The following is a 14,807-nucleotide window of genomic DNA, read 5'->3' as shown; positions in this document are numbered from 1 at the left end:
TCCTTTTAGATGCAGCATCCAAACATGCAGTGCAAGGATTTTTTGATTGTCTGAGGGCTGAAGTAGAAGAATTTGGTATTTCTGTGGGTACTGTAAGTCCGACATTTGTTCGTTCCTACAATCTTCAACCAGAGGCTGGCAACTGGGAAGCACCCATTTGGAAATGTAAGCACAAAGTGTAAATATAATTTGTAGCCATGCTTCTCAAAAAAATTATGATGAGAATAGCACGAAGCTTCCTGAGCTATTTTTAAGCTATTTAGCAATTTATGAATGAAAATATTTAAATAATCAGAGCAATAGTTCAATTAGTCATAAAAGGCAAACTTTTACTTAAAGAAACACACCTCTGTTTGATCTGTGAAACTGTTAGTCAAACCATCTGTAGCCTAATAGCTCAGTAATATCTTTACTGTTTTCAGAAGATCTGAACAGAGAATGATACTCACGTTTAACAAGTGGTCCTATGGCAATTGGAAGAAGGCAGTATAGTATTTGGTCTGTAGCCAGCATGGCTAATATGAATATATCAAAGTGATATTTTTCATTGAAGCCTCATAAAATACCTTTTTCTATAAGATCTAAAAAAGCTTTATTAAAAATACTTCTGTTTTATAGAAGATGATTAAACACTTAAATGCTTCTGTAGTAAGAAAAACTTTTCTTCAGATCTTTCAGAATGTTTTTTAAATAATAATTGTATGTAAATGGATCTAGTTCTTGGTCGTGTAGTTTTAGATTTGAACCTAAAATAACTGTTATCAGTGATAAAAAGTAACATTTCAAACTGAGAAAAAGAAGAACTGGTTAATGAGTCAGGAGCTCAGCTTTCAGAAAAATTTTCTTTTTAAATCTGCAGGATGGTACATTTTTTATTTATATTTTGCTGATTGTTAGCCCCACTAGGCTAATGTCCTCTTTTCACGGGAGAACCAAGGTGGCATTAATAATCATTAGGACAAATTTAGCTAGTGCATTTGGGAACATCCCCTACTCTTTGGCTTATGGGGATGCATTTGAGTGTAACGCATTTGGCTTCCTGTTTCCATTCCGGGCGCATAAGCGGCCTAGAGAAATGGGAAGCATGGAGGAGAGGGAAGCTGTTGCTGAGGTTAATGGTGTTGATAATGAAAATAGAGCTGTTATTCGAACAGTTAAGGAGGTTGACATGATGGAGAGTGAGTCAGAAGCGATACTAAAGGAGGAGAATGGTGAAAAATGATTGTAAATGGGATAGAGTTAAATAAAAAGCAAAAAGAGGGAGATGAAGCAGAAATGTCAGATTCTGAAGATATATTTCAGTGTCATCTTTTTGTGACTGATATTACAACAATCGAGTATGATGTTACAACCCTCCAATCGGGAGGGTTGCAGGATGTGTATCTGAAGGAATTAATGGATCAAAATGAGCCGCAGAGTGAGAAAGCAGTGTCATGGGGAGAAATAATGGACAGAATCCAAGAAGATGAAAACCAGGAGACAAAGAAAGAAGAAAAGAAATCATATGTGCAAATGTTAATGGAAGGTGAAAGGAGAGAAATAAACGTTAATGGAAGGTGAAAGGAGAGAAATGAAGACAGATGTTAAAAGAAACTATCGGGTGAGGATAAACACCAAAACCGATAAGGAACTAGACAGGTATGAAATGTGGGACAGGATCATTTTACCACTGAGTAATGAACCTAGAGAGGTAAAAGCCTTTATTTGTATTAACAAAGAGAGTTTTGTGATATTTTTTTTGAAGAGGTACAATACATGGAAACATTTCTAGAACATTATGAAAAGAGAAAATATATGAACCCTTGGAATTTATACATTGTTCAGGCATTTAACAGGGAGGCAAAGAAAAGAATATTCATACAATTTTGAACTGATGTTGAAAAAAATTATGTAAAGGATTATTTAAAAACTATGTGTAGAGATTTTATAGATGTTACCAAAATATATGATAACAGAGGCTTATGGACTGAGGGATGGGTATGTGGTGTAATGCTGATAATGCAAAATTAAAAAAATGTGCATTTACCAAGTGTAATTAATATAGAAGGGAATAAGGCAATGGTTAGACAACCAAAGACATGTTTTCTATGTGGTAAAGATGATCATCTAATTAATAACTGTGGTAAAAGGAAATGTTTTACATGTGGCAAAGTTGCTCATGAAGCAAAGAAATGTGAACAAAAATGTATAAAATTAGAAGGAATAGGATACTCATGGATGGACTGTAAAGTTGTTGAAAAGTATACACAAGAAACACAATTAGACCAAGATAAGGAAAATGTTATATTAGATAACATAAAAGAATTACAAAAAATATATATATGGATGTAAAGAGTGTAAGATTGGATGTGAGAAATGGTATGAATGAGGAAAAAGGAAAGGAAAACAAGATACAAGAAAATGTTAGCAACTCAAGTGATGAAGGAGAAGAAGTATGGGAAAGAGTAAGAAGCAAGAGAAGCTCTACTGGAAAAAGAGTGAAAGATAGAAAATGCAAGTTTAAAAATGTAGCTGTAAGAGAAGCTAAAAGGGAAAAGGTAAGAGAAGATAAAAGGGAAAAGGTTAAAAAATATACAGCAAAAGTGTTTTCCTACAGTGAGAGTTCTAGCCATCAACGTTAATAGCATAAAGAACTTTCAGTGTAGGCTAGGTATTTTGGAGTGGTGCAAAGAATTAGATATGGATGTTATAGTACTAATATATATAATAATAACAACAGAAAAAGAAAGAGTACAAATAAATGGATTATGGAAAGTTAAAGTCATATGGAACCTAGGTAATGAAAAATGTCCCCTCTCTCCAAAATTCTGGAGAATTGCAGACATACCCAGTTACTAAAACACCTGCTAGACAACAACTTGCTCACCTCCACCCAACATGGTTTCAGGCCTCACCACAGTACTTCCACTGCATTACTCTCTTTCACTCAACAATAGCCGAGGCCTATGACAATAACATGCTCATTTCCTGTCTATTCCTCGATCTCTCAAAGGCTTTTGATACAGTTCACTCTAAACTTCTTAACAAACTCTCTGACCTCAGTCTCTCCAGCTTCTCAGTTAACTCATTCTCCAGTTATCGTTACAATAGACAACAATCTTTTCATTGGCAAATTGCCCTCTCCCCCTTTTGTTCGGTTAACACAGGAGTTCCACAAGGATCAATCCTGGGCCCCCTCCAATTCAACATCTTCACAAACAAAGTATATTCTGCTTGCAAATTCTCCACTCTGTTACAATATGCTGATGATTCTGCACTCTTCACCACCACCCATAGCATTCCTGACCTTTTGACACTCACACAGGGCACCTTCTCAGCTGTTGAAACTTGGCTATCTGATAATCAGATGGAACTTAATCCAAAAAAAACTCCTTCTCTTCTTTCCCAAAACACTGACACCACACAAATCCTCCTTTCTTATCACCTCCCTCGATAAAACTATCATTAAAGCTGAAACTCATACTAAACCACTTGGCACCACAGTTGATGATGAACTAAAATTTGACCTACATATCTAACAATGCATAAAAGAAACACCAGAAACTTGGCCTTCTCTATAGAAATAGGAAATTCCTCACACCTACCTCCAAAATGTCTTTGGCACAGTCACTCCTCTTACCCACGTTACTCTATGCTGCCGCTATCATTATTAACATTCAATATGCTCTCTTGTCCAAACTTGACCAAACATACAATAAAATAGCCAGATTCACTACAAATCTGGTTTTAACTCTTACCACTGTCTCACTGTCCGCAAGCTTCAATGGCCTGAATTCTCTCATCAATTACTAATTCTACAACTACAAGTCACACACAATACATCGTCCTGCCCTTCCCTCTCACACCTTGTGCCCTTCTACACCCCCTTCGACATCTCCGCTCATCTGACAGACATGTTCTTGACATCTATAAACCCAAAAAGAACATTGGAAAGTTACTTTACAAGTACAGTGCAGCACATGTTGAACACTCTTCTCCCTGACCTAAGAAATATCTCTCAACCACACCAGTTTAAAAAAGAATTAAAGCACCACTTCCTATATACTTGTTCCTGCCCATGCCAAACTCCCACTTGACATCTCTATAGTCTCTGCTTCCCCACTTTTTTATATTCATGCCGCTTCAGATCTTATAATTTATTTACCTTCCATCCCTCTCACTGTCTCTCCTTACCTCTCCCCCTTTCCTCCTGACGTATGATTCAGCACCTTCTTTTCATTTTCTACATTTATCATCTTTTACCTTGAAATTATATATTTACTACTGTTTTTACCACTACTTAGTCCTTTTCCTGGTAACACTGTTGTTATATAAGCTATATTTACAGTGTCATTCATTGTTGTTATAGTAACCGAATTTTTTTACTTTCCATGTTTCATTTTTAGACATTGTTCTTATTGTATTCATAATGAAACTTGTCTCCCTGGGTTTGTAAATTGTATGTATAATATTTGTATCTGTAATTTTTGCACATGCTTGTATGTGTACTTTTTAAGCTTTTCTCCTTGGATCTCCACTGAAACTGGGCTTCTGGCCCAGCTGGATCAACCTGGTTAACAAATGTCAAATAAATAATAAATAAATAAATAAATAACTGTTTAGGCATATTTACCTTATGTAGAGAATGTACAGAAATTATGGATTAAACAATAGTTAAGATTGGAAAAATAGTAATATTAGGCATAAGATTTAAAAATCAAGTTTATAGAGTGATTAAAAGCAAAGAGAAATAATGTTCAGGAAAATGCTAGATTATGTGAGTGTGAATATAAAAATAATAGCAATGGGAGATTTTAATTGTGATTTAAGACATAGGAAGAAAAGAGGCTGATGTTAAAGTTACCTTAGACATGATTAAAAATAGTACGATGTATTTATTCAACATTTGTTTACTGGGAATGCCCAACTTGGAATGAAGCCAATTTTCAGAGGAGGCCTGGGGAGAAATGCTCCAGACGCATGTCTTTATAATGTGTGAAGAAACTGGAGCACCCGGAGGAAATCCACATGAATGCAGGGAGGACATGTAGACTCCACACAAAAGGCACCCCAGCTGAGAATCGAACTGGAGAACCTCTTGCTGTGAGGCAACAACGCTATTGCTGCACCACTGCACCATCCATGTTTATGGGAAAAGAAACACTGGACATATAAAAGAAGTAATTTAAGAACTGAAATTGATTATTTCATAGTATCAGAGAGGTTAAGTATAATACATAAAGGGTGCAAAACAACAGTTTTTTTCAGATCACTTAGCTTTATGGATGGAAATTCAAGAAAAAATAGGCTACATAAAAATAGGTAGAGGAGAAAGAAGGATTAATGAATCAGAACTAAATGAGTATATAAAGAATGTATTACAACAGTTATGGTTAGACCCTATAGATATGAAGTAATTTTATAAAGATTGGACTAGTTGGTGGATTAGTTTAAAAGAAAAATATAAAAAAGAAGTGCTAGTATGGCAAAAGACAAAAAGACTGATAGACAATGATGAATATAAAAAATAGTAATCAGGTATTTGGAAATATAGATAATGGAGAGGGGTTTATAGAAAACGAGTGAATATTGTATGAAATGAATCAGGAAAAATTAAAAAAAATGTTATTTAAACAAAGATATTTTTTACAGGGAAGAAACAAAGAAGTAGCAGCACCTTATCTAATAAAATGGTTAAAGAAAAACTAAGAATAATAAGAGAGTTAAGAAATGAAAAGGATGTATAGTGAATACAGAAAAAGAAATGATGCAAACACTTAAGAAACACATTCTAGATACCGTTACTACAAGTGTCACTATAAGGAAAAATAAATGGGAGCTAAATAAATTAACTGAAGAAGATAATAAGAGAATGGAAGAAAATGTCACGATGATGGAATTTAAAAATGTGTTAAAAACAGTAAATGTAGAATCAGCTATGGGATTAGATGGATTTGAATACTTAATGTATAAAGACGTAAGAATACCAAAAAGAATATTATTAAAGATGTTGAATGAATGGCTTGAAAAAGGGATAAATGATGAAAATATGCATAGGTGTTATGAAATTTATATGGAAAAGGGAGAAAGAACAGACATAAAAACTGGAGACCATTGGTATTAAATAATGTAGATTATCAGTTTCTTATGAAAATAATTGAAAAAAAATAGCAAACAAAATAAAAGTTATTATCTGAAACAGTTTTTGGAATAAAAGACAAAGGAAGTCAAGAACGTCTGATGTTAATAAGAGAGTTAGTAGATGATGCAACTAATAGGGGAATAGAATTAAAAAATATTAGTAGGTGATATAAATAAAGCATTCAATAAAATTCAACAAGAAGGTCTATGGGAGATTTTGATAGAGTACAGTATGAATAAGAAAATAATACACATTTTAAAATCAATATACAGAGAGAATAAAGTCATATTAATAATTAATGGATGGTTAAGTGAAGTAATAGAAATAAAGAATGGTATCAAGCAAGGAGACCTGGCAAGTAGCATTCTACTTGTATTAGTTATGAATACAGTGGTTACTAGGGTAAACTTAGCAATGGAAAAAGCTAATTATACAATGACTCCCTATTAATATTCTAAAACGTGCACGCTGATTGGCCAGCCCAACCAGCGTGCCCTTTGTAAATCCCACAATATACCAATGGAAAAAGGTCCGGTCACCTGGACTTTTTTCCGTTGGTATAAACTGCCCCAAAACCTTTTTTTTTTACAATTAAAAAAAAAAGAGAGTGGAAATGGAGCAATGGAGACTTTCTTTTCTCTGTTGCTTCCGTTTCAAAGCATTGATGTACTGGTTATGCATGGGAATGCAAGTCCCATACGCATGCACAGTACATCAAAACGAAGAAGCAGTATACCACAACCGGCAGACAAACAGCAATCCACCATTATACAAAAGACATTATTTAAGAAAAATTTTTTTTTCTTAAATAATGTCATTGTATAATAGCAATAACCGACTCCGTGGTTGTGGTATATTGAAAATTTACCCATGGTTGCCCTCGTGATTAAACCACACTGACCGTGGGTAAATGTTCAATATACCACACCACGTCATCGGTTATTGCTTAAATATCATATTCCAGAGGGAATTCAGATTCCAGTAATGTTTACTTATGCAGATGATCTAGTATTAGCAGTTCAAATATAGAATGGATTTGTATAGCTATAGAAATACTTAAAGAATTAAAAACATTAGGATAGAGTATTAATAAGGAAAAAAGTAAAGGAGTGGGGTTTTCTGGAGAAATAAAAGAGATCAAATTCAACAAAGAAGAAATAGAAATTTGGGGAATTAAGTCTGGAATTGAATTACTGAGACAGACACAGTGGAAAGAGATGATAGGTAAGATACGCAGTATCTGTATTTTTTGGAGAACATTTAGGCTTTCATATAAAAAGAAAGCATATTTAGTAAATTCTGTAATACTAGGTAAAATAGCACATTTGGCAAATGTATTTGTGATTCCATTAGCATGTGAAAAGATTTAATACTGTGATTTTTATATTTATATGGGGATCGAGACTTAATCCTGGCAAAAGAGGTATTCTTTATGTAAATAATAAAGAAGGAATGTTGAATTTAATGCACCCAATTTTATATATATATATATATATATATATCTATATGTATATATATATATATATATATATATATATATATATATATATATATATATATATTTTTTTTTTTTTCATTAAATTTATATAAAGTGTTAATAGGTATGCAAGAAAAAGGAAATTTGTTAATAAGGATTATAGAAGAGAAATATAAACCAATTTGGGAAAAGCTTAAATATTTAAAAAGAAATAAAAAGATATGTTGTATGGAAATATGGTTATATCAAGAGAAAATATTGCGATGGAAAATTGATTTAGGGAATATAGAAAAGAATAGGAAGATGTGGGATGAGGATGTAATTAAGAAATGATATTACGTTTACCCCTGGAAACATTTAAATGATAAAAAAGTTAAAGCAGTTAAAACAAGAATGGAAAAATATAAAAATATGTGGAATTTACATCTTTTTTGGAGATTATCGATAAATAGACTTCTAGTTAAAGCAAACATGCCTCACAAAACAATAAAATAATCTGTACATATTGTGGGGAATTAAAGACAACTGAACATATTTTTATAAAATGTAAGAGGGAATATGTTTTTATAAAATGTAAGAGGGTTTATCAGTTGTGGAAAGAAATATATGATAAAGAATACTTAATAGAATTGAAAAATGTCAAACATATAAATATGGACATGACTGAATATGGACATAATGAAAACGTAAAACAAATGATATACATAGACTGAATAGAAAGTTAATTTATATAATATGGACCATATGGAATGAAAGAATTAATGAGATAAAGTACAATGGAGAATGAATATTATCAGAAATTTTGAAAAGATGAGGTTCTGGTTGTGGAAAAAAGAGTGGGGTGAATGGAAAGTATGAAAAACTTGAGAAATATGTTTATGTTACTGTAACTCATGTAAATATGCTGTAAAACTGTATTTAGAACTTGTATATATACTGTATTTGTGAATTTTAATAAAGAACAGCTACTCATTGTTGCTGCGAGTGGCAACCATTTTGCATGAGCACTTCCTGTTTCCATTCCAGGTGCAGAGGCAGCCCAGAGAAATAAGGAGTTAGATGGAGAGAGGAGATAATGGAGTGGTGAGGGAAATGGGGGATAAAGCCAATATGAAGACCAGATAATGCGTGCAGTATTCTGAGGAGCTGTTTCAAAGAAATCTGTTTGATGGAGATGAGTCTGCTAATTATGGATGTATAGTTACAATCCTCCAGTAGGAGGGTTGCAGATTGATTTACTTAAAGAAATGGTGATGCAGAGTGAGCCAGAAAATGAAGGAGACATTTCCTGGGGAGACATTATGGAGAAAATACAAAAGGAGGATTCAGAGACAATCCTGAAGAAAAGTGGGAGATGGAAAATAAAACATGTTAAAATCAATAACGGGTCAATTCTCTGAGCACACTGGACATTACTATTCCTAATATAACAAACTTTACCCACTTAACATATGATAACATTTCACTACTTATCCATTCTTTTGTTTGCAAGCAACAAACTATCCTGGAGATTCAAAGTCAAAAGAGCAAGTGACTCGGGAGTAAGTGCTCCGATGCTAAAAAACAAAGATAAACCCAAAGAGAAAGCTTAGAGACACTCCAAGGCTGTAGATGTAAAATAAAGTTATCAGATAAAAACACTTTCAAGTAGTAAATTCCAATAAATCCAATGGATGAAGTTTAAAATGAAGAAAGATTTATTGTGCAGAGCCAGGTTAGCGCTTTCACCCTGTTGGGCTTCCTCAGACCTTTAATACATACAAAAAAGTGGACACAAAGAATATATAGCCACCTAGATATGACATCACTTCCTACAATTAATCTATTTAAAAACTAAACAGAAATAAAGTCATCTCATAAGCATGCCCTAAAAGTAGAAATAAAAACATATATAAATGCATTCATAAATATAAAATGTAAACATAAGTAAGAATAGATACTTGAATTCGGCTTACAAAAGTAAAACAGTTTTAGAAAAAATATTTCAATTTATAAAAAATATATTTAAATATATTCAAATTTTATATAATTTGAAATGTATTAAAGAACATATCTAAGTTCAACATAAAATCTCATCAGAAAGGGACATTGGTTATAACAATGTATATTATGTCATCTGACAATCAATCTCCTATTTTTCAAAGCTGGCTTAATGGAGACTTTATCATTAAGACTTGGGTTCTGGTCTGCCCTTAACCTGATGATCCAGTCAACTTCTCTTCTCTCTGTGTAATTTCTAATGTCTCTGCCTCTGATGCTGGGTGTGTTTACTTGTAGAACCTGGAATTTAAAACTATGCCTGTCATTAGTGTGCGTCATATGCTTCGATAATGCATTATTAGGAGATTGTATATGTATATTGTACAGGTGTTCCCTAATCCTGTCCCTTAGATGTTTATCAGTTTTTCCTACATAAAACGCAGTGCAGGCTATGCACTTGGCCAGATAGACCACATGTTGTGTATTACAAGTAGCAGTTACTCTAAAGTCAAACCGTTGTAGGGTGATGGGATGTGTGAAATAAGAATCTACACAAACAAATTCACAAAAGTTACATTTGTTGCATGGTTGCGTACCTATAGATGAATAAAGCTCATTCAGACCACTAGAACCTCTAGGATAGCATAATAATCTCTGTAAATTCATCCTATTCATGTAGACAAAATGAGATTCAGTACCTACTAGTCCCTTTAACTTAGGATCCGCCATTAAGACTCCCCAATTCCTATAGAAGACATTTTTAACTGGACCAATGTCCTGTGTATAGTTAAGGGATACTCTGACTGTAGATTTCCAAGTGGTTGGATGCTCTGTTGTACCAAGACAGGTGGGATCACTCCTGTCTTAAAAATAAGGTCATGCAACATTGTCTCTCAACAACTGGGCCCTCTCAATACCTGCATTAATCTCTATCAGATTATAAGACCTGTCTGCTAACCTTTCACATAGATGAGATAGTTCTCTCTCAAACCCTTCTGTGTTGGGTTCAAACGTGATGCACGTATGGCCTGCCCCTTCACTATGTTATTAAAAACATAACTGGGATGCATACTCCCCCTGTGAAGAAGGGAGTTCTTATAGCAAGGCTTCCTATAAACTCCAGTGTTGAGTAGCCCGTTCGGTAATTTCTCTATATATACATCTAAAAAGGAAATCCACTGGTCAGATTTCTCAATCGTGAAATTCAAATAATGTGTCAGTGAGTTAATATCATCATAGAAACCTTGTAATTCAATATCTGAACCTGTCCACAAAAGAAACAGGTCGTCCACAAAACGTCTATAAAAGACCACATGCTCAGTGAAACTATCCAAGGCAAATAACTTTTCTTTCTCCCAGTCTGCCCTGACCAGGTTGATGTAGCTGTTGGCACAAGAAGTGCCCATAGCTACGCCATCCTTCTGGAGGTATATTACGTCACTGAACATAAAGATGTTATTTTCTAATACAAACTCAAGTAAAGGACAAATCATATCAATTTGTGAAAGGGTATAATTACTAATTCCTCTTAAACATCTGTGTATACTTTCTACCCCATCTTGGTTGGGTATAGCTGTAAACAGTGACTGGACGTCTAATGTCGCAAGGATTAAATTCAAACCTGATGGGAGCACGGTCATTCTACTGTATAAATCCAGTAAGAACTGTTTGGTATCTCTCAAAATATGTGGCAACTTGTCCACTATAGGTCTTAGCTGCTTCTCTATATACAAGGACAGTGGCTCAGTGACCCATCCCCTCCCTGCTACAATAGGTCTCATAGGGGGATTAAATTAATTTTATGGACCTTGGGTAGTCCTTGAATATGACAAGGTCCCAAGAAAGCTGATCTGGGCAGTACTGCGGTGGTTTGAAGTCCCAGAAACATTGGTAGAATTAGTACAGGCTATGTACAAGGACCCAGTGACTCAAGTACGAACAGTGTTTGGCCTCACTGAGGGGTTCCCAGTGGGAGTGGGTGTACACCAGGGTTCAGCTCTGAGCCCACTGCTGTTCATACTGGTAATGGACTACATCAGCAAACAGGTTGGAGGGGTCAGAGCAACAAAGATGCTGTATGCAGACGATGTGGCAGTACAGGCAGACTCTGATCTAGAACGTCAGCAAAGGATAGGAGAATGGAATGCAAATCTGAAGGCACATGGGATGAAACTAAGCACAGATAAGACAGTGGAAATGACAGCAGATTGGGGAAATCAGAAAAAGCTGAGAATAGAGATAGATGGGAAGATAGTGGAACAGATAAACAGCTTCAAGTATCTGGGAGGGGTGGTTGAGGAGAAGGGTAGTCTGAATGAAGAGGTCAAAGCTAGAATCAGAGGGGCTGCAGCCAACTGGCATAGAGTATCAGGTGTAGTATATGACAGAAGAATGCCAAAGAAGCTGAAAAGTAAGGTGTACAAGACAGTGGTGCAACCAGTACTACTGTATGGTACAGAAACCTGTGCAGTAAAGGCAGAACAGTTGAAGAAGCTAGAGGTGATGGAAATGAAGTGCCTGAGAAAGGTGGTAGGATGCACACTGCAGGACAGGTGAAGAAATGAGGACATAAGAGCAGAAGCCAAAGTAGCTCCAATTGCAGAAAAGATCAAAGAAAACAGATTACGATGGTATGGGCACATGTGTAGAAAAGCAGAAGACAATCTGGTGAGGGAGATTTGGGACAGACAGGAAGAAGGTAAGAGGAAGCGAGGACGTCCAGCAAAGAGGTGGATGGATTGTATGAAAGAAGATCTGCAACAGTCAGGCATGAGTGTTAAAGAAGGCAGGAGTGTGGCACTGAATTGAGAGAGCTGGTGACAGTTAATATGATATCCCGACCCCATGTAAATGGGAAAAAGGGGATGATGATGATGATGATGATGACCTTGGGTAGTCCTTGGATAATAGGGATCAGTGGGCATGTTACAGTAAAGAATATATATAGATCATATTCTATCATTCTGCTCATAAATAAATCCTCTAGCATATTAAATATCCTCCTAATGTGTGTCTATGCATGAGCATCTAAGGTAGATGTCACAAAACTGTGGTGCAGAGATGGTAACACTGATGTACTGGTCTATCGTTGTAAATCAAGGATACATATATCACAGACATGTCTTATGGAAGGAAATAAGGTCAGTAAGCCTAAAATGAGATGACAGAGATAGTAGAAGGACCACAGAAAAAACAAACACAGAAAGGAAACTGCAAAGTGAGGTGATAGCAAAATTAGAGATGCAGAACACAATAGAGCAGGGGGTATGACATGGACAAACACATCTCAAACTTGAGATGCAGAGCACAATAAAGCACGGGGTATGACACAGACAAACACATCTCAAACTGAAGTCCTTGTACTTAGAAAATGTGAAGCACAGACAGGATAAGTGGGGTACAGAAAAATAACAGGATTTATCAACCCACACCAGTCCTTGCATCATCAGAGTTTGATCAGTGCACCTGTTCTATAATGCCGGTGTCATGAAAAATCCTACCTATCCCAGAGGGATCCATATTTTTGACACTTTCAGTCACAATCTACGAAACACTTAATTTACAAGGTGAGTTATAAAAGCCTACCTCTAAACTGACCAGAATTTCACAGAATGTTCAGACTTTTGATGCATATTTTTGGTCTGCCCCTCATAGGATTTGTGGTTTTCTGGCAAATCACTGAGGATTGAAGTGACTAAATAATGACATACATTTGCGTTTAAAACTTCATATCCTTCAAAAAATGCATGCTAACACAAATCCTTTTATTTTAGCAACTTTCTATGTTTATAAGAAGAATATTTAAAACCTGTTCCTATTTTTGGGCTTTTGTCCTCCCATTATTTTAGGTCTTCTTCAAATTTCTTGTCCTCAGAGGTTGAGCAGTATGCACAGAAACAGTTACACTGAATGTGTTAGTGAAGCACATAGCAGGCGATTGTTTCACATTCACTGAAGAGAAGAAGAAAAACACAGCCCTTTGAGGACATAAACACAATAACCCCTTCAATCACATCCTTCCAAACACTGCATTTAAAAGATGTTCCACAGAAGCAGTTACAATGAAGTTTCAGTGAAGCACATAGCAAATAGTTGTTACGCATTCACAGAAGGGAAGCAGAAAGTACAGTTGTGTACACCTACCATAAATGTAGATGTTCGAGTGTCTTCACTGTTGCAGTCTGGGTTGGAGAACCCTACAGTCATGACTGCAACAGTGAAACACGATGAACATCAATGTACAGGCTTCTGGGGATGTGAAACCATGACCCTGTTCAGTCATATTCAATCAAACACTGCATTTACAAAGTGAGCCATAGATGCAGGCACACTAAAGATGTCAGAGAAACTAGTGAACACTGCTTTAATAACATGATCCATAGACGTAGTCTTAGTGAAGATGTCACTGAAAGTGTGAAACTGGAGTTCAGAGCAGAGCAGAGCTGGACAGGTGGTTATTGCATATTTGCAGATTGGAAGCAGAAATGTCATACAAAATTCCAGCCAGATGGGTATTGAATCCTCAGCCCTCTTCATGTGCTTTCTATAAACCAGTTCATGTATTAACTGGGCCATGGAAGCAGATACCCTAGTTAAGGGATTTCAAACTCATGGCCCTCTGGTCTTAAGCAGCATTCAGATCAGTATAATTCTAGGTAAGGAAAACTATTGCATTGCATTCCTAGCTGTGCTAACTACCTTTCTTTTTGTTTAGGAGGTGCTGGCCCTCTGTGTACTCTTCCCCATATAGCTTTCATGATAATCTAAATTTGAGACCTCTGCCCTAGTTCATATTTGTCATCTGTTGCCTAACTGTGCTCAGCTCAGCTCAGTTGTGTGACTGATGGCAGCTAAAGTCAATATACACAGCAGATGTCAGTGATTGGACTTAATTATAGCTCTACAATGAACAATGCTTTTTCTCATTTGTTGATACTGATAAACAATTAAACATAGCATACTCAGTGGAGCAGTAAATACTCATGAATATCAGAAACCTGTTGTATATATAAATGCAGGGGGACCTGAGACAACAGCCATTATCACATGTAGTTTGACAGATAGGAGATTATAGTAAGAGCTATCCAGACAGGCCAACAGGTGCCTCTGGTCAGAGATGCAGTTTGACAACTGAGACTACTGTACCTGTACAAAGTAAACATGTTACTCAGATATACATACCTCACTCACAGGTGATAGGTAAAGGAAACAAACTTCTATTTTATACTG

General features: G+C 35.6%; 1 protein-coding gene across 2 annotated transcripts in view; it reads left to right on the top strand.

Annotated features, from left to right (window-relative positions):
* Positions 1 to 14,807, top strand: part of DHRS7C (dehydrogenase/reductase 7C) — a 185,281-nt gene that overhangs the window by 168,842 nt on the left and 1,632 nt on the right. For both annotated transcript variants that reach the window (XM_044069637.1, XM_044069638.1), the window contains exon 6: positions 10 to 165. In XM_044069637.1, the coding sequence (XP_043925572.1) occupies positions 10 to 165 (156 nt within the window). The remainder of the gene's footprint in view (positions 1 to 9; positions 166 to 14,807) is intronic.

Source organism: Protopterus annectens, chromosome 4.part0 (genome assembly GCF_019279795.1).
Source record: "Protopterus annectens isolate FY-2018-M chromosome 4.part0, PAN1.0, whole genome shotgun sequence".
Lineage (NCBI taxonomy): Eukaryota > Metazoa > Chordata > Ceratodontiformes > Protopteridae > Protopterus > Protopterus annectens.
The sequence above is the reverse complement of the archived record's forward strand: the minus strand, read 5'-3'. Positions and strand labels throughout refer to the sequence as shown.